The sequence below is a fragment of the Acanthochromis polyacanthus genome, chromosome 9, assembly GCF_021347895.1.
Source record: "Acanthochromis polyacanthus isolate Apoly-LR-REF ecotype Palm Island chromosome 9, KAUST_Apoly_ChrSc, whole genome shotgun sequence".
NCBI lineage: Eukaryota > Metazoa > Chordata > Actinopteri > Pomacentridae > Acanthochromis > Acanthochromis polyacanthus.
The window spans coordinates 27,306,330-27,326,776 of NC_067121.1; the positions used below are offsets into that span (position 1 = coordinate 27,306,330).

At 40.2% G+C, this 20,447-nt stretch overlaps 2 protein-coding genes and 1 long non-coding RNA gene across 3 annotated transcripts; 1 reads left to right on the forward strand and 2 right to left on the reverse strand.

Annotated features, from left to right (window-relative positions):
* Window positions 1-360: 360 nt before the first annotated feature.
* On the forward strand, window positions 361-5,588 carry ndufa13 (NADH:ubiquinone oxidoreductase subunit A13). Its single transcript, XM_022197589.2, is given in 7 exon segments — window positions 361-512; window positions 1,699-1,749; window positions 1,752-1,776; window positions 1,869-1,921; window positions 1,924-1,939; window positions 2,051-2,120; window positions 5,367-5,588. Coding segments are annotated over 7 exon segments (429 nt in total). The 5' UTR covers window positions 361-418; the 3' UTR covers window positions 5,487-5,588.
* A 1,801-nt stretch (window positions 5,589-7,389) lies between these two features.
* On the reverse strand, window positions 7,390-9,451 carry LOC127535382 (uncharacterized). Its single transcript, XR_007944218.1, has 2 exons — window positions 7,816-9,451; window positions 7,390-7,714 (listed from the first exon to the last, which is right to left on the reverse strand). It is a non-coding gene; the product is annotated as an uncharacterized LOC127535382 (long non-coding RNA).
* Window positions 9,452-9,743: 292 nt separating this feature from the next.
* Window positions 9,744-12,367, reverse strand: cirbpa (cold inducible RNA binding protein a). Its single transcript, XM_022197591.2, is given in 9 exon segments — window positions 9,744-9,953; window positions 10,542-10,573; window positions 10,668-10,756; window positions 10,758-10,852; window positions 10,938-11,070; window positions 11,187-11,248; window positions 11,251-11,286; window positions 11,408-11,518; window positions 12,225-12,367. Coding segments are annotated over 8 exon segments (561 nt in total). The 5' UTR covers window positions 11,508-11,518; window positions 12,225-12,367; the 3' UTR covers window positions 9,744-9,939.
* Window positions 12,368-20,447: the final 8,080 nt, after the last annotated feature.

A 20,447-nucleotide genomic window follows, 5' to 3' on the forward strand; every position in this document is an offset into this window, starting at 1 on the left:
AGAGGCTCCTGAAATTTTTGATAAGCAAAAATGAAGCATAAAGCATACATCTAGAAACAAACTGGCAGTTCTTCAGTGAAACTGTAACATGAAAAACACAAGAAATGCAAAAAAAAAATTAACCACACAAGACCCCTATCACCCTCTAATGATCGTACAAGCAGCCCTGCCTTCATGCACGTACATGAAAATCAGAGAAAGGTTGTGTTATTACTTTGTGGACAATTGGAAATTCACATTAATTGTCTAAAACTCTGTCTAAAAATTACATTGTGAGGCGGATGTGACGTCATTTGCAAGCCACCTTTTCTTACGGACACGTGGGGGCGTTGCTGCGCTGCTGCAGCTTTTCGGCGTAAGAGAAGAAGAATATCCTCTGTGACGTCACCGGCGTGTTGTGGAGAGGAGCTGGAGGAAGATGGCGGGGTCCAAGGTGAAGCAGGACATGCCTCCTCCGGGAGGCTATGCTGCCTTCGATTATAAGAGAAATTTACCGAAACGAGGACTTTCGGGTACATGCACGACATACTCACCTAGCTAGATATACAGACTCAGAGTCAGTTCATTAGTACGGACAGTTTTAGGTGACATTTGCTACCGACTAACCTGCTGCTAATGCTAACGGTCAACATAGTAGACCGAAGCTGAAATTAAAATGCTGCTGTCGTTGGAAGCTCGTACATTTATGCTTGTCATTTAGAGTAGTAATGCTTGTGTCTCTTAACACTATACTGCAAGAATATCTTAGTGTCTAAGCAACATTATGGTGCGAATTGTTATTGACACCAGTGATAGCTAATTGCTAACTAGCTGAAAACATAATGTTGCTACATTATTCTGAGTGGGTGTCCAAACGTTAACAGCAGTGAATTAAACTTCCCTACCTCGAACTGGTTGAACATGTCAATCTGTAACCTATTAGGTTCTGTGCCACTAGATAGAAACACTAAAGAGTTGACCAAATGTTAAAGCCAACTGCTACAGGATTTGTGGGCCAATGGCAATGCAGATTTTTAGGGAGTAAAAATTCTATCTATACATTGACCAGTATTCTCTTAACATTTACACATAGTATATAAAAGTTATATTGAAAAGGATTAGGCCATTGTTTGCAAGCTTTACAGCACAACCTAGTCAGGACTTTACAGTAAAAACACTACTTGACTCTGCACCATGATTGCTCAGCTGTCATACATACTCTGCTACATGTTCTGCACACAGTATTGTAAACAGTGGAGAGTGAGTCATTCTGCTGGACAATGTGGTGATAGCATTTTTGAATTATCCAAAGTATCTTTTTTCTGAATTAGGTTTTTGTCATTTAAAAAGAGAAAGATTTGGCATGAGCCAGTTTCAGCTTAGCAGTAGATCAGTTCAAGCTCCACTAAATATCGACAGAGTGCTGTGGTAGGTCTGTACAAACATCTGGATACTTCTGGACAGCAGTTTCTGCTATCAGAATGCTACATGGTTATGAAGTCAGAGATTTACACAGCTGCTACTGTTGATGATTGCTGTAAGAAAAAACATAGTATGTGTCCACAATTTAAAAAAAAAATGAATGGAAATACAGTTTATATTTCTTAAGGTGAAATATTATGCTGGTTCCTGCGTCTTGGTCAGTTTGTATTTTACTGCACATCGTGTGCAGTAAAATACAGTGGTGCTCTAACACCGGAATGATTCTTTCATCAACAGGATATAGTATGTTCGGCATTGGCATTGGCATCATGGTGTTTGGTTACTGGAGACTTTTAAATGGAACAGAGAGAGGAGGTAAGAAAATGTAATCTCATTGGGGTTTCCTTACAGCCAAACTGCATGTAATATCCACAGTTAAGGTAAAGCTGGTGTTTGTTGTGTCTCAGGCGTTTGCAGATCGAGGAGCTGGAAGCCAGGATAGCTCTGATGCCTCTACTGCAGCAGAACATGACCGAAGGTGACAGGAAAGACTCTCTCACACACATGCTGCTCTGATTTTAAAAATCTGATGTTTACAGTCATACATCAGCTATTTGTGTATCAGCTGGACTTTCTGTGTTTTTGCCAGAACCTTACGTATGCTGAGGGAAAACCTAGAAGAGGAGGCGATCCTCATGAAGGATGTTCCAGGTTGGAAGGTAAAGAAGTCAAAACTGAAAAAATATTTCTGAAAAAATATTTGAAGTGTTCTTCTACGGCCTTACTGTTGATGATCCACCTAAATTCTAATATGGAATATTTTAGAATTTAGATTTTTTTAAAATTTGTAACAAAGTTGAGTTTTCTCAGTTTATTTTAATGTGGGAACAAAATTACGTGAAAGTACAGGGTGACACCAAAAAACGGGAACTTTTTAACAATCCAATAAAACAAGAGTGATGGAAGAACAATATTTATTTATACCAAGTCCAAATGTCTTTGCCAGTTGGTGAAGTTTGTCCGGATTTGGCATTGAAGACATGCTGCAACAGTCTTGGGTGACTGTGTGCGAGCATATTCCAAGATGCAAATGACTTCGGTTTGGGAGTGAACGGCATGGCTCAACCTGAAAACCAAACAAAAATACAACATTAAATATAAAATCTTGATCTATTTCTATACATTCTGTGAAATTTGAGGTTATTTCAACAAGAATTGCCAAAATTATTGGCCTGCGAATTGATGTCCATATTTTTTGGACACCCTGTACATACGGATGTCTGGTGTTGGATTTTGCCAGTATCTATAGTATATGCATCTACACTACTGTTCAGCAGTTTGGGTCCACTTAGAAATGTATTCATTTTTAAATAAAGCTTTCTTCTCTGAAGATAGTATAGGACATTGTTCATGTGGTAAATGACTATTCTAGCTGGAAATTTTAATAGAATATCTCCGTAGGGGCACAGAGGAATATTTCCAGCAACCATCACTGCTGTGCTCTAATGCTACATTGTGTTAGCTAACGGTGCTGAAAGGCTAATTGATGATCAGAAAACCGTGGTGAAATTATGTTGGCACATGAATAAAGTGTGAGTTTTCATGTAAAGCATGAAATTGCCTGATGACCCAAACTTTTGAACAGCAGTGTATTTTTCAACTCATTTAGGCTAACTGCTCATGGCAATACCCGTGTTATGACAGTATATTGCACACATACTTTCAATCTAATGGCAGAGACGGTCAAGTCTATTCTGTAGCACAAACTAGCACAATATTATTCCTGCTTTTATCGTGGAACCACTGGCAGATACAGACATACAATCCACTGCTTTCAAATGCACACAAATCGCTGGGAAAAAACTACTGCTTCTTATATGTAAAGCACATCATATGCTATATTGTATCTAATAAACATAAAAAGTATCTTGTAAAGTCTAGCAGGCCTGGATAAAGCTCCTCCTGAGATGATGTGGACAATGGCCACAATCCAGGTTAATTTGAAATGCTGTGTAGTTCCCAAGTTGCAAAACAATAAATCGATGTAATTCTGTCCACATGTGCTCCTCGTGCCCAGGACACAGCAGTGAGCTTTATTCAGCATCGTCTTATCTGCTTGTCAGTTGTTCGTGTCGTCTGACCGATGTCATGTAAAACAATCATCCGGAAGCTTTATTAGCAGAACACACGCTATACGTTGTGGAATACGTTTTATTTTCCTAATGATCACTGGCAAATAATTTAAAAACAGGATTCAGCCTAATGTTATAAATCTGAAAAATGGTATTATTTTTAATTATTTACTTTTGGCCATTATTGTACATTACAATTGTTATACCTGAAGCTGCCCAACATTTGAAATAGTAGTACGACAATGCTAACCCTGGCAATAGCCAGATTAATAATTGTGTAGTACTTGATAGTACTCCACAATATCAATCTGGGACCGCTCCATGTAAATCCGTTCGGAGGAAAGAGGGCACGGATTGGACAATGCAACAGTATGTCCCGCCCTCTGACAGGTTGTTTTTAGCCAATCGCAGGATCTTCACAACGAGCGGAGCCAATTGGTAGATTAAACTCTTACCAAAACCCGTAGGTAAAAAAAGCACAAACATCTTTACCATCCAGAAATGCGCAAAGTGCCTCTCGTGTTCTTCCTTCAAAGAAGCGATACGAGATTCGGCTAAAACTGACTTAATAGCAGCATCTACACAATCGTTGTCCTCCATGTGCCATGTTGTTTTGATCTACTGGCGCTTGGTGTCGTCTAGAGCATAGATATATACAAACACTAGATGTCTCAAGACGGAGTCGGCGGCGTCGTCACTTGGGCGGCCATCTTAGGACAGGGGACTGCTCTGGCGCACTGTACTGTAGTCAATGGTAAGGTGGATGATTTCCTCACTTTAACACTCATAACTCGCTCAATTCTTGATTGATTTACAAACGGTTTAGTTTATTACAAACCTTATTAACGTGGCTATGATTCAGGCTCAATTCCGAAATCGCAAGCTTTTTGTTTTGAAAAATGCGGCATAGTTGTGTGTCTTTCTGCCTGGCTACTCACATTGAAGATGGTGTTACTCACAATCTGATTTTCAATTATTAGGTTTTCCTGAGACCAACGTTTTTTGAGAACCTAATCTTTAGGGAAATTACTTTCTTTGTGTTGTGGTTGTATTTATTTGCTTGTTAAGAACTTTGATTGAGACCTTAGACTTATTGTTTGTATACATCTATGCCTGGATTAGTTAGCCTGCAGCCCGAAATGCATTGTGGGTTATGTAGGCACCAGGTTCATGAAAAGGAAAAGACAACATCTGTTTGTTGTCATTGATTTTGGTGGAACTTTGTTTTTATCTGTGCATTAGAAAGCTTATAGTAATAAAGAAGTGCCAATGCTAAATAATAAATTACATTTAATCCATTTATGCTGAAAAAAAGATGATATCTGGTTCATTATTATATGAATCAATGGTTTTAATTATTCTTATGTAAGCAGTAAACAAGTACATCTCTGACGTTTATAACAAACCAAGCTGTTGTAAATCGATTGAAAATTAGCAATCACAGTGATTTTAAAATCCATGCTCCATTGACTTTAATGTTATGAGTGAATCGGGCAGCCCGTCCCAAGATGGCCGCATGTGGCGACCGTTGCTCCCCATAGGCTGACAGCGCTCATGAGCCATCTAGTGTTTGTATATATCTATGGTCTAGAGTGCTGTCCGTCGAGAGTGCACCCGGATATCCCGCCCCCACCACGAATACTGCTGCGTGATTGGCCCGTGCCAATTGTCTCTGTCCGAACAGTGAAAGGCGGGAGCGGTACAAGATGCTTCTTGGAGAGATTTGTGAACTTCACAAATATCGCGAGAAATCAACTTGCTGGCAAGGTTAACGACATGCAGTTCCGCTGAAGAGCTGCACTGATACAAGCTGTGTTTGACTTTAACCTGCAGGTCGGTGAGAGCGGTCTTCCACACAGACCGCTGGGTTACTCCTCTGTCACAGGAACTCTTCAACCTCAAGCCCCGGAGGAGCTTTTGCACAAGCGCTTTGGCTTCTTGTGGTACGTGTGATCAGCGGTAGAGGAACGGCATCCTGAGCTCCTCCACCTTCCACAGCCGTCACTCGGTTCAGCTTGTAAATGTTCAATATTAAAGTATCTTTTTTTTCTGTAACCTCATCCTGGTTTAATGTGGTTCTTTTTGTCACTGAGGCTGAGTTTCGCTGTTGGAGGGGATCGTGTTCTGTTGTTAGAAACTATGCTGTGTTTTGAGTAGTGTTAAGTGAGTGTCCTATTTGATTCTTCTGCACCACTACAAATGCAGTTCTTGCTTTCTAGTCACAGTTTAGACCCTCGTGTTGTCCTGCGAGTCAAATTTGACCCAGTTTAAAAGTTTGAAAATGTGGAAAAGAATATATATTTTCACAGTGAAACTTCTGATGTCCACATTTTCAACTTTTTGGGGAAATTTTGAAACATTTTTTTTTGGTGGAAAAAAATATTAAATGTTTCTTTAAGAACAGTCAACAAAAAAATCAACCGAAATCCAGCGAATTTGGTTGATTTTTATATAAATGTTCTAAAGAACAGAAGTTTACAGATACACATGTAATCACTTCAGATATTTTTAGGATTTTTTTTCTTGTCAAATTTAGGGGAATTCTTTTTAAAATCAAGCTTTTAAGGTATTTTTAAAGGAATTATTGGAATTTCCTTCCGAAGGTTTTGCAAAATTTTCAGAAATTGGGGGAATTTTTGACTGATTTTTTTGGATTTTTTTCAGACAAGGAAACAATATTTTTTTGTTGCCTGTAAATGAGAACAAACAGGAGGGTTAATGGTTCCTTGAAATAAGTTAAACCAGTTAAAAAGAAAAGAACTGTTGCAACATTCAAATACTTACTCATGCAAAAAACCCTCAATAAACAGAGGCATCTAATGATTAGAAGTAATGATACCAAGACAAGTGAACATCTATGTCGCCCCATTTCTGACATTCAGTGCATCCAACTAGGTGGATATAACCATCACAGCTCATCACATCTTCATACAAGGTTGTGGTTTAGAGAAAAAAAAAAGCGCTGAGGCTGCAGACAGGAGGAAACCTGTTTATCTCTAGATGCCTTCATAACCTCTTCTGACGGGCCAATCATGTCCAAGTCTGTATGAGACTCCTGGTTTGCAATCTTGACCTTTTTGACCCCAGAAGCAGCAGAAATTCTTTTATAAAAACAAAAAATACACTGATAGGGTCCATCCTACAGTTGACTTATGTACAACAAAATGAAGTACCAGACTTCAACTTTTGTGTCCAAGTGACAAAACCAGAGCTAGTTACACGTTCTATCATCGTGGCTAAAAGCATAAAAACAAAACAGTTCATTAGTATTTGGATTAATACATTTCCAGCTCAAGTGGAGCGTTTTATGTGACTCAATGTTCGGGCCAGCCTCCATTAGTTGTTTTGAACACTGCTTTTGTAAAAACGTCTTTGCTGAGCGCTCATGTGGGACAAGAGCACAGAAGCCCGATTCTCAGCTTCTACAGAGACAGGGAAGAGCCTCCTTTTATCAGTCGCTTTCAAGTAACTCTTAATTTAAGTAAAACATGGAATACTTCCCTGCAGTAAATTGGTGTTTTGTAATTTAATAGCCTTGACTGCAGCAACACATGTACTTGTTTTACTGCTTTTTGATTAGAAAACACTAACCTCAGGTTATTAAAATAATATATATACTTATTCTGATGTCTTTAAATGAGGAGGGCAACATATGTTCAATCTGGTTGTTCTGTTCCTGTTGAATTAATGTAGATTTGGCATCAGGTTTTATATTATCTGGTGCAAGTGGCTGAATGATTCAAAACCTTAACAAAACTTTATCCAAATAGTGATTAATGTAATGCTCATTTTAATACCCCAAGTCACAAAATCATGCAATTAGCAGCCACAGGGAATGAGTCAGTCTCAGTGCTTGTTTGCAATTTTATTTTTGAAGTTGCAATACAAAAATGAAAATGGCAACAGTAGTTTGTCTTTTGTATTTAAATTAAGTCAGTTCCAATTGATGAGAACAGGCGCAAATCAGACTGGACGGTAATAAAACATTCACAGTTCTGCTGTCCCATCTGTCCGATATTTTCCACTTAAGCTGGATATCAAGGACTTTGCAAAGCCGCCGTAACATTTGGAAAATGTGCTTCTCAGGCCAGCAAACGTCTCAAAGGCCTTCAACTTTTAGTTGGTAGGTTCCTTCATGTAGATACTGCAAACAGCTGCCTGACTGCTGCTGCATGTTGGACCTGAAACAAGAAAGATTGTAAACAGCCAGGAAAATTTGGACTCCGTCACAAAGAACAAAAGCTGAAGTGTTTCATATTCCATTAATGTGTCAAAGACTTACCTGATGCAGCATCTGCATTTGTCACTTCCATCTCATCCCGGCTACTTCAGTGGCTCGGCCATCAAGTGAAGCCTCCAACCGTCAGTTCACTCTAAAGAAAAAGATAAAGAGATGGATTAAGCCCGGCAATTCATGTTTGTCTCAGCAAATCACAATAATCTGCATGCAACACTATAAATGAGGTCTGAAACTCACCACTTATTCATGTGTAAGGGTACAAAGAGAAACTGAATGCAGTCTAGGACACCTTACACATCAATTAGGACTGCTGTGGGACATTACTGAGGCGAATTGAAGACTAAAGCAGTGAACACAAGTGGACTGAGCCACAATGCTACCCGTGACTTTTAAGAGGCCAATGCTTGTTTTTGGTGGACTCGGGGTGTGGAGCACTACAATCCAGAAGAGCTTCATAGAAACTTTTTCCCCCTTAATGGACTTTTAAGAATCAGAATTGGGGAAGAGGCCTTGGCATGGTTGTAGGCGACTTCTGAAGCAGAGGACTAAACACAGCGACTAACTTGAAGGTATTCATGGAAACAATGAGAACTGAGTTTGAAGGATGTGAGCAAAGCAAAAGGAGATTTTTACCTCACGTGCACTGGCCTACTTTCTCCACATATGACCTAGGCAAGAGAGCAGCTTTCCTCTCTGATGAGCACTTGTTGGTAGGCGCAACACTTCACTCTCCAAGGACTTGTAGGTTTTTGAAGTAGCTGACCTCTTGAACGTAATGAAGCATTAACATGACCAGACACCAGCTGATGTTTTCCCAGCATTTCCAATGTGCCACTTTTGGGGCTCATTCAAACCTCACTAGAGGTTTGATCTCAATACACTGAAGTTTCATTTGGCTAATGGATGGCTTTGAAAAATTTAAAGAATTCGCTGAGCCAATATCCAAGTTTGGAAATCTTAAAACAGGCAGCTTGTCAAATGATGAGAACTTTAAAATACACCCAGTTACAGCCTTCCCCTCTACTCATCCAGATTACTGGATACCTAAACTGCCAATTTACAATCGCCCTCCAGAGACATCCATGTTTAATTTCAGTGCTTTGAGCAGGTGACTTTGTTCATACGCAGCATTACATTAACATAAGCCCTCAGCTCTCTACTAAACTCCCCCATGCGGTCATTTTGAAAGGCAAAAGGAATCAAGATTATTTTCCACAGTCTGTTTAATAGGCTCCATGAAGCCAAACTGACAAAGAAAAAAAATGTTGATCATACAAAGAACATAAAGTACAAAACTGTTCCCGTTGAGATATTACTTTGGGGAAACGTAGTTACATTTTCGATCACTTTAAACAAGATTAGTCCATTTTACAGCACATTGAAAATGCAAATTGTTGAGCAGAGCACAGAAGAACCTTGGACAGACTGTAGCATGATGCAATTTTGCAACTTCATGAACAGCCGGCCCACTTCGGATGTGTAGTTCACCAGTCTGAAAGGAATTCACTCTATTGGGGAAATTGAAAAATACAGGAGCCTCCGGTAAACTAAGGGTTTTTTAGAGTAAAAAGGAATTTAGCATAAATCCCCCCCAAAAAGTCTGTTTAAGAGTAAATGGATCTCTTTCCTCAGTCAGTATAAAACCTGGCAGGAGGTAGGTCAGTCATAAACTGAGAGGATAATAACGGTAACAAAAACACCAAAACAAGCCCATCAGATACTTCAATATAAAAAACAAAAAAAAAAAAAAAAAAACTGAAGAAAAGGAATCAAAATCAGGAAATTTTTAACGTGCTGGACAAAAAAGTCTACAGCGGCGGTAGTGGCTGTTCAACGAAAAGCCATGTGGAGAGAGCCGTTGTTTGACCCCAAATTGGGACTTTACAGTACTAATCAGATCACACAGATGCCTTTTTAGTTAAATGACTTTTTTGAGGGATTAAAGATGCCCGATAAGCAAGGTAAGAATCTTGACCTGTAATTTGCAACATGGCTTGTTAAGGAATGACCAAAACTCATGGCTACAATTTTTTTTTTTTTTAAGATGCTGAACTACTACAACAGAACTACAAAACTAAGGTCAGCAATAACACGTGGACATTTTTCTTGAGGAGCGCATCTTTGAAATACAGCCAGCCAAGTGATGATCTTGAATCAGGGAGATGTTTACTCGTGCCCAGCTGAGGATAAGAAGTGCGCACAGAGGTAAAGACACTGAAAGTTCCAACACTGGAGTTTCACAACACCCCCCAACCCACCAGACAGTCTAAATACCCTCCCTCAGTTTCTCTGCAAAAGGGGCTCCATCAGCTGAGATATGAGCAACATTAGAATAAGCGACATTCAGCATTTGCTAAAGTGTTTCAAATGGCTTGCCAGCCTCTTTATCACAGTGGGTGTGGGCTAGCAAAATTTGGCAACCGTACATAAAGAGGCATCAACTTGGGCTCAGGTACAAAACAGAGGGGCATACATGGTACAAGTGTTCATATGTTGGGGCTGTAAAAAGACTCTTAATTTCATTGTCTGAAGATGCCTTGTGTGATGAGGTGTGTATAAATCTCATCTTGCCAACAATATGCCTGAAATACATATTTCATTACTCACGGAATACAACAATGTGAGGTATATTACAATAACTTAACAGTACAAATCAGTGTCTAAATGCACTTTTAACATGTCATTTTAGATTTTGGGAAAAAAATAAAATAAGACAGCCCCAACATAAGCCTACATAGACTGTGAAAATGCATGTCATTGATGCTTACCATAGCTGTCGTATCCAGTGCGGTCGTATGCCCTAGCAATTTGACAAACAAAAAAATTCTGACTATAGCACTGCAATACCTCAAATCTTACATTGAATTAATGCCTGTAAACTCACAGCTACTTACCTTTCTTGGTAGCGAGGGCATCCTCCTCCACCACCACCACCACTCCTGTATCCTCCACCTCCATAGCCCCTGTCTCCGCCGCCATAGCCTTCTCTCTCCACCTCCATAGCTTCTCTCGCCACCTCCATAGCTTCTGTCATAGCTCCGGTCTCCATAGTTTCTATCGCCGCCGTTGTAGCCACCTCCTGCAAACACAAGGTTACAGGTAAGTCAAAGGAGTCAACTGAATAACAGAATTTAAATTTATAAATAGAGGGAGCCTATGCTCACCTCTTGAGTAACCGCGACCACCTCGCCCTCTGGAGCTGCCGAATCGTCCCCCTCGCTGCTGTGAGCTGAACCCTCCCCTGGATCGTCCACCTTTTCCTGCTTCATCCACCCGGATGGCCCGACCATCGAGGGTCTGCAACACAAAGACAAGCACGGTCGCTTAGAAATAGAATTTGAAAAAAATAAAACACTTAATATGCATGCATCAATAAATATATTTTATTAAAGTATCATAAGTAGTGCGTTTACCTTGCCGTTCATGGCGTCCAGTGCATCTTTAGCGTCTTCAGCATTATCATATTTCACGAAGCGCGAGATCTTCCCGTCTCTTTGTCTCTGATCACGTCCACTAATGGAGGGAAAGCAGGATTTACTCATATGCCGTGCCAAACACTCAAAATCGACTCAATTCCGTTTTAAAAATGCGCACAACGGATGCCGTTGAGCGACGAGGCTTCGGGAGATTTTACCCTTTTCGATGGTTCCGTATTTTCCGAAGGCCGCCGCCAAAGAATCCTCGTTGGTCTCGAAGCTGAGACCCCCGATGAACAATTTCCCCTCGTCCGACATCTTACGAGTTGCTAGAAAACACCAATCACAAAAGGCCAACGTTTAAGTCTATATAAGCACATAAAACTGCGGCCTCCTTTTAAAGACACGCAGAAAACAGTTAGCGCGAAAAGTAGGTTAACGGGCCAGCAGCGTGAAATCACATAATCATCTGCTTATTTAGCCAAAAGTCTCCTGACCAGATAAGCAGTGCATTAAATATCACTGCAGTTAAAGAAAACAAAACTAATATTTGCTAGTACTACTACGAATTATCAACCCCGGATGTAAGTAGGCCTGAGGCCAGCAAACGTGGTGTCGTTCACTTAACAGATTAGCATGCTAGCGTTTTTTCTCTCAGCGCCATTTTGTAGCACCAAGCTGCTCCTCACTTTGTTTCGGTGACCGACTTAGACATTAGCAGGAGACGCGGCAACACAGCATGCTCTCTGGGTTATATAAGTAGTCCAGTTAACGAGCAAAACCGGGTAAATAAACATTAAATTCAATTTTACAACATATTTTTGTGAACATCGACCAACTGAAAATCATTTTTGCTCGGCCTCATGCATTTATTGTGCAAATAAATCTAGTCAGACCGTCGTTTTCATTAAAAAAAAAATTCCACACCGAAAGTAAACGTGGCATTTAAACGTTTGGATTATAGATGCAGCTGGAAATGTAGTACTAATACAAAACACATCGTGAAAGAGCACAACAATAAAATCGATAAATTACCTTCTCCCCGACTGATATCAAACGGCTGCTGCGTGGAGCTGTAGGTCGAATGAGAAAGGAGAGAGGGAGCGATCCGCTTTTCACCGCGCTGCGACGGTCTTCTTCTTCTTCTGCAGTCTGACCGCTCAAACTGTGACCAGCCTGGGCCACACCGCTACCTGCCGGCCGTGAATGTGTAACAGCATGGCCGAAAGAAAAAATGAACACTTAGACACTTATAAGACACTTACTGAATTATGTTAGAATAATACAGTAATACTTTATTGATCCTTTACAGGACATGTATTTGTTACAGCACCGTGTTAACACGTAGACAACCCACAAACCTGACAGAACACCAACACTATAGTCATCAGTATGGCCGTAGACATACTACAGACAGACAGACAGACAGACAGACAGATAGATACTTTATTAATCCCAAGGGAAATGTAATTAATATTATAGGGAAAAATAATATTTATCAGAAAAAAAGAAGTTAAAACATATGCACAACTCAACTTGTTGAGTGGGCGACCCATGAACAGGGGCTAGTCCCCGATGCAGCAGCCTGGATTCAATTCCAGATCACGGCCACACTTTACTGCATGTCTTCCCCCCACTCTTCTCCCTACTTTCCTGTCTGCCTCTACACTGTACCTATCTAAGAAAGCCAAAAAAGGCCAAAATAAAACATATGCACAGCTTATAAATCATTATGTCAAAATGTAAATGAATTGAAACGCCTGACTGCAGCTGGTATGGATGGACTTCCCTGCTGCTCTGAGTGGGGATGAGGCTGTGGATGAAGGTGCTCTGCCTAAACACTAACCATTGTGTAGTTGGGTGAGAAGCATTGCTCATAATAGAGTTCAGTTTGCTGTGGCCATTCTCACACAAGCCTGCCAGTTGGAGTGATTCCAGGTCAACACCGGTTGTGGAGTTGCCCTTTGACAGCTTTTCAGCCGGGTTTCTGTTCTGGAGTGAGGCCTTCTCCCACCAACACACAAACCCAAGAACAAAGCACTGGCCACCACAGTCTGGTAAAATTACAGAGAAAATGCCTGCTGATGTTAAAAGACCTTAAACCTTCACAGGACATAAAGTCTGTTTTTGCCCTTCTTGTACACTGCCTCCATGTGGCTGGAACCGTAAAGCTTGTCATCAGCTGGAGACAACCTCCATCTCATATATTTAGAATGCTTTCAACCAACAAGAAATATTGTGTTTCTGATAAGGCTTTATAACTAGAAGTGCAATGGTAGAGGTTTTTCTGACCAACTTTTTAAAATTATTCTGCACACTTGAGGAAAAAAATGAGTCAGTGAGGGACCTCTAGACCTCTAGAACAACTACACGCTGTCACAGAATGTATAAAGTTGAGTAAAATTATTTACCCTGCCCAACATGCACCACAGGCCCACAACTGTATCTTAATTTCCAGATTCCAGTGTTATTTTAGGAGCTGTATGTCATGTTGACATCAAAACTTCATGCAATCTCTCTGGCCTAGCACCATGTCTTTCCGAGTGGGTGAAACGATGCATTGAGGCTTCTGAAAACAATCTTATGAAAGTTCTCTTGGACACTTCACACATCAAAAACCTGTCCTCATGTATTATGATTAAAAATCTTCAATTCTACAATTTTATTTGGCAGACCCTGTATCCAAAAGGCGACGGACATCTGAGAGTAGATACAACACAAGCAAGGATCTAGTCAGGGACGAAACAACCCGGATAAGCACATAAACAGGTTAAAGTGTGATAATAGGACCGTGGTGTCCAAAGACATTTTTCTTTTGCCGTCTGTCAAGTGCAAAGCTTTTCAGTGAAGGGCCTGGGTTTTTAGTCTCTTCTTAAATACTGAGAGAGGAACTCCTGCAGATCAAACACGAGTTCGGTAACTCGTTTCACCAGCTGGGAAACCACAGATTACCTCAACCTTTTTGTGGAAAATGCCATATCCACCAGGACTGTGTGATGTTTCTTCGAACAACCAAACCATTGTTACCCTGGCACATAACGATAGAGTTGCCTTTCAGTCAGGAAACAAAGAGGAGCTGAAGGTTGCCACAGAGGAAGCTGAGGTGGAGGTTAAGGGAAGAAAAGTTTCAGGAGGAGACTGGAGGAGCAGCTGCCAGGCCAGAAACAATGTCAGTGGAGAGGCCTGGAGACTATTTCTGGCAACAAAGAACCCACCCCCAGTGTGGGGGAGACAAGGAATTAGCAAATAACTTGAACCTTTCTTCAATAGATTAGTCATCTGCCCCTCCCCCCTGTTACCCCTGTGGTCTGTCCCAGCCACACCCCACCCACATCTAACTAACTACAACTACAACACCTAGCTCACAGCCAACCCAGACCCTGATTGAACCTTCTGACACATGCCCTTCCCCTCATCCCCACCTCTACTTCTCACACCCAGCCCCCTGCCCCAGCCTGTCCGTTCCCACAGACCAGGTGAGGAAACAACAGTGAAAGATCAAGGTGAGAAAGTCAGCAGTTCCTGATGTTATCAGCTCCAGGCTTCTTAAGTTCTGGTCAGACCAGCTTTGCAGGATATTTGGACACATGCTCAACATGAGCCTGAACCTGGGGAGAGAATCACAGCTGTGGAAAACATTATGTCTGGTACCAGTGCTGTAGACATCTTATTCCATGGACTTCAACAGTTACAGGTACAGGCTGGTAGATCTGACACCACGACTGATGAATACTTTGGCGAGGCTGGTCCTTGTCCATCTCCGCCCCCTGATGAGTCCATCAATGGACCCCTTACAGTTCGCCTATCAACCTGGCATTGAGGTGGATGACGCTGTCGTCTACCTCCTCAACAGATCTTTCACTCACCCGGAGAAAGCTGGGAGTACTTCTCAAGTGCTTCAGTACAATTCAGTCCAGACTTCTGAGGGACAAACTGCAGCACATGGGGGTGGACTACCACCTCACAGCTTGGATTATAGACCACCTCACCAACCACACACAGTATGTGAGGCTACAGGACCTGTCAATCCAACATGGTTGTCTGCAGTACAGGAGCACTGCAGGGAACAGTTCTGGCTCCCTTCCTCTTCACCCTGGGACACTGCAGTCTTCACATACAGTTCATCCAACGGTCACCAGCAAGTTTTCTGATGACTCTGAAGTTGTCAGTCTCATTGCAGATGGGAGTGTCAGGAAGTACAGGGAACTGACCCAGAGCTTTGTAAACTGGTGTCAGCAGAACCGCTTCTAGATCAGTGCTGGAAAACCAAAGAACTGGTTGTGGACTTCCACAGATCCAAACCCACTCAGCCTGCACCACGTCCAGGGAATGGACATCAACGCAATCTACCAAAAAGACATAACAGACTCTATCTGCTGAGAGAACTCTCAGCAGATAAAGACTTTTAGAGTGCAGGGAGCACGTCTGAGGTCCTTTTTGACTCTGTGACAGCATCAGCAATGTTCTATGCCATGGTCTGCTGGAGCAACAGCATTTCTGCAGCAGACAGGAAGAAACTGAACGAACTGGCAAAGAAGGCCAGCTCTGTCCTGGGATGTTCCCTGTATCTGGGGGAGGTGGTGTGAAACAGGAGGACGATAGGTAATTAATTACTATTAATTAATTACTATTAATTATTGTATGTATTTGTAGTAAAACATGAGTTGAAACATCCTACTTTTGGATCTAGAACTGCACAAGTTGTTCATTTCAGTCACCTGACGAGTGAAACTACCCTTTTATGTGAGGTTGAAGCACAAAGTTGTTTATAATTTGTGATACCTGTTCTCTCTGACTGAGGCTTTAGTTTGTTGAGCTGATTTACACGTTAAAAACTTTGATCAGGAAGATTTCTCAGTAGCTCAGAGGACAGGCTGCTTTTACACAACCTTGTAAGAGAATGTCTGTCAATGCTTTCAGCAGAATTTAGAAACACTACACTTCCTAAACAGATATTTGAGGGTATGAGGGTGAACATTTGAGAGTACATCAGTGTGTTTGTGGTATTTGTGTTTCTGGGTGGAAGCTGAATTAGTGAGGATGACTCCTGCGCCTGTCATCTCCAGGCTCCTCACACATCTTTACCTGCACATGAGGAAAATCAGTCCTTTAGGACACAGGTATGTTATTATAAAAGATGTTGCCTGGTGACCTGCCAGAAACCCATCATACAGAGTCAGCCAAAATAATGTTTACACACATCAGGAAAAGAAATACTTGCATAGATATTTTAATACCAGATGTATTCAGACATCACCAGATTAATAAAAGTTATCTTTGGCCTCTACAATTACAAGAGATGCTCAAAGTGGAGGCCAGTGGCTTCCAGACATTTCTGTTGTGTTGTAGACGTCACATGTTGATGCTCCATTCATGAAGGTAATGCCATCTGTTGGGAAAACATTGTACAACAGGACACAGAGTTATCGTACTTGGATCAAAGTACTGATGCAAATGAAATATTTACAAAAAATTTTCTTTTCCTGATGTGCATGTACAATATTTTGGCTGACTCTGAACTTAATGAGGACAAAACTGTCATTTAATTGTTGCTCTGTAAGTTTCTTTAGTGAAAACCGGCTGGTGTTCTGCTTTGAAAAAACTGCTGGTGAGGTCTGTGTTTTTAGGTTTCAACCCACAGTTTCTGAATGAACTGATAGTTTTGTTTATTCCTGATCAATGTAGATGTTCTAGCTGATGGTAGCATTTACTGATCATATAATCAGCATGACAATATAACAGACGTCTGTCTGTCTGTCTGTCTGTGAAAATGTGGACTTCAGAAGTTTCACTGTGAATTCTCACATCTCATTTAATGGAGCTGTTTATTCACCAACAGTTAAAAGTCCTATCTAGTTTTTATGAGGAATGTGATGCTTTAATTTCTCTGTGAATAACTGCAGTCTAATGGAACAGTTGGAGTTGTAACATCTGTCCTGATATTGATCATGAAGTATTGATCAGAATACCTATGGTTAGCAGTCAACCCTGAAGTTTTACATTAAAATCTTTACTGTTGTTGTGAACTTTGGTAAGAAGCAGAAACTTTAGTGTCGCCATGGATACATGAATGTTAAATTCTGTTCATGTTTACATTTTGGGAAATACAGTCCAGCAGATGACTGTTTTTACTGACTGCTACCATTCAGTCTGAGATGTTTAGAATAAATAAATGTGCATAATATGGAAATGAACAGATTTTATTTTTATTTATTCCTACAGCCAGAATGTGGAGGAATTTAGTCTCACAATCACAGACAATAAATATTATCTGAAAGTTGTGTTATTGTTGTTTATCAGCACAATACAAAAAGATCAATGTCAGAAATATTCCAGTTAAGACTCTAGAATATCATGATTTATGTAAATTTACCTCGGTAATATGAGTGTTTAGGTTAAGATTGTACAATATTTATTATGTAAATTTAGCAGATTAAAGTTTGACTCTGCACTACAATATTATTTAAACTGATATATTTAAGGTCAGACCCTACAGTATTGAGATTAAGAAATTAAATATTCTTTAAAATGTAAATACACTGATCTAATTTGGATATATTTAAGTGAGATTCTACATTATTATTTGACACAAATCTATTTAAATCCAAATTTTAATCATTTTTACTCTAAACATTTACTAGACTGATTTAAACATTAAATCACTCCTTTCTAATCCTCTGCTGTACTTTCAAATCTGGGGCCTGAAATAGAAACACACAAGTATCTGTTTGAAGGAACTTCTGTAGAGTCCTGGTTCCAGAACATGAGAGAATTATAGAACATGTGGGACCCTAACTTAGCAAACATTTCAGACTTTTCTCTGTGAATTCTGAGAAATAATTTCCTATTTAATGACAGAGTTACACATCTGAACTCAGTCTCATTAAAACAGACTCTAATTCAGTGTCATCCATTCATATTAAAGTGCAGTTACCCAAAATGTTTGTTGCATGAGCTCCAACAAAACCTGTCCAGGTAGAAGGCCACTTTGACAAACAGGAAGTGGAAGATTCCAAGCAGATTTATAGAAGGAGGAACCGGACTGTACTAAGTGTGGTCGAGTATAGAGGGGTGTTTTGTGGAGTTTTAAGGCTGATAATGATTATTAGTGAGACATTTGAAGTAGATACTCATTTGCAGTAAATGAAAGTATTTAAAATCTTGGAGTTAAACTTAGAAGAACACAAACTCTAACAGAAAACTTTGGTGATACGTTTTTGTTTTGTTTGCAGATGTTAAGTTAAAGGAGTTTTATTCGTGATATATAACCAATCAAATCACTCCAGAAGACAGAGCGACCACAGGTAGATAAAGGTTCAGAGCAAACGTAGCGCCATTCTTAAATTTATTTTTACCGTACATAGGTAAAAAACAAAATACTGATAATCAGTAAATCAGTCTGCCCATTTGCTTTTAACCCCCTCACATGTTGTGTTGTTGTAAACTTACTCTTTCAAATAAATACTCATCTAACCCTCTGGAAACCAGCGTTTGGACTGTTTTTGTGTTGCTCCTCACCTACTTCAGACAGCCGAGACAAAACAACATTTTTGGGCTAAAGGCTATTCTATGATGTTTGTTGGATGACATGCTAAACTATGACGATTTTTACACATTTTGGAAGACATACTAAACTATGACGATTTTGTCATATCTCGGATGACATACTCAACTATGGCGTTTTAAATGACATTTTGGACGACATACTAAACTATGACTTTTTTACACATTTTGGACGACATACTAAACTATGACGTTTTTTACACAATTTGGATGACATACTAAACTATGACGTTTTTTACACAATTTGGATGACATACTAAACTAGACGAGACCTCAGTAGATGGCAGAACCACGCCCATGAACGGACATACACACACACATACATACTTACCCAGCCAGCCAGATACCACAGCTGGTCGGGACAAGGGAACCAATCGGAGGGCAGAAATGTAGGAAGGGCCTGAACATTGACCAGTCGCAGTGCCCTTTTTTGGCTGCCTGTAGAGCCAGTCAGGTCTTTCTTTCTCTTGATTCCCAAAGGAATAAAACCAGCCATCCATTCAGAATTCCAGTTAGGAAAATCGGGATATCATGCTTGGAAGATGGGGATGCTATTCCAAACACTGTGGGGTTGGAACGGATCTGCTTACACTGTGGAAAAGGACACGACTTGCAGGGCGCAAAGGGGATATATTATGTATATTCCCCGCTGACGTACACGTCAGGCATGGTTAACTATGATGTTTTTGTGACATTTTGGATGACATACTAAACTATAACATTTTTGTGACATTTTGGATGATACACTAAACTATGACTTTTTTGTCATATTTTGGACGTCATACTAAACTATGACGTTTTTGTCATATTTCAGACAACATACTAAACTATGACTTTTTTGTAAATGTTTTGTTTTTGCCATTTTCAGCTGTATTTGGATAGTTGTAGTGAATGTAGACAGGAAATGGGGGAGAAGACATACAGCAAAGGGCCATGAGCAGGAATCAAATCCGGGCCGCTGCGTCGGAGACCAGCCTCTGTACATGGGTCGCCCGCTTAACCTGTTGAGCTATACAGGTGCCCCAACTGTAACGTTTTTGTCATATTTTGGACAACATACTAAACTATGATGTTTTTGTGACATTTTGGACCACATACGAAACTATGACGTTTTTTTTCATATTTTGGACGACATACTACACTATGACGTTTTTGTGACATTTTTGACTACATACTAAACTATGATGTTTTTGTCATATTTTGGATGACACACTAAACTACGACGTTTTTGTCATATTTCAGACAACATACTAAGCTATGACGTTTTTGTCATATTTCAGACGACATACTAAACTATGACGTTTTTTTCATATTTTGGACGACACACTAAACTATGATGTTTCTGTGACATTTTGGATGACATGCTAAACTATGATGATTTTTTCATATTTTGGAAGACATACAAAGTTATGACGTTTCGGTCATATTTCGGACGACATACTGAACTATGATGTTTTTGTGACATTTTGGACGACATACTAAACTATGATGTTTTTGTGACATTTTGGATGACATGCTAAACTATGACGATTTTTTCATATTTTGGAAGACATACAGAATTATGACGTTTTGGTCACATTTTGGACGACATGCTAAACTATGACGTTTTTGTCATATTTCGGACAACATACTAAACTATGATGTTTGTTTCATATTTTAGACGACCTTGACCTTGATCTGCTGACCTCTAACTCC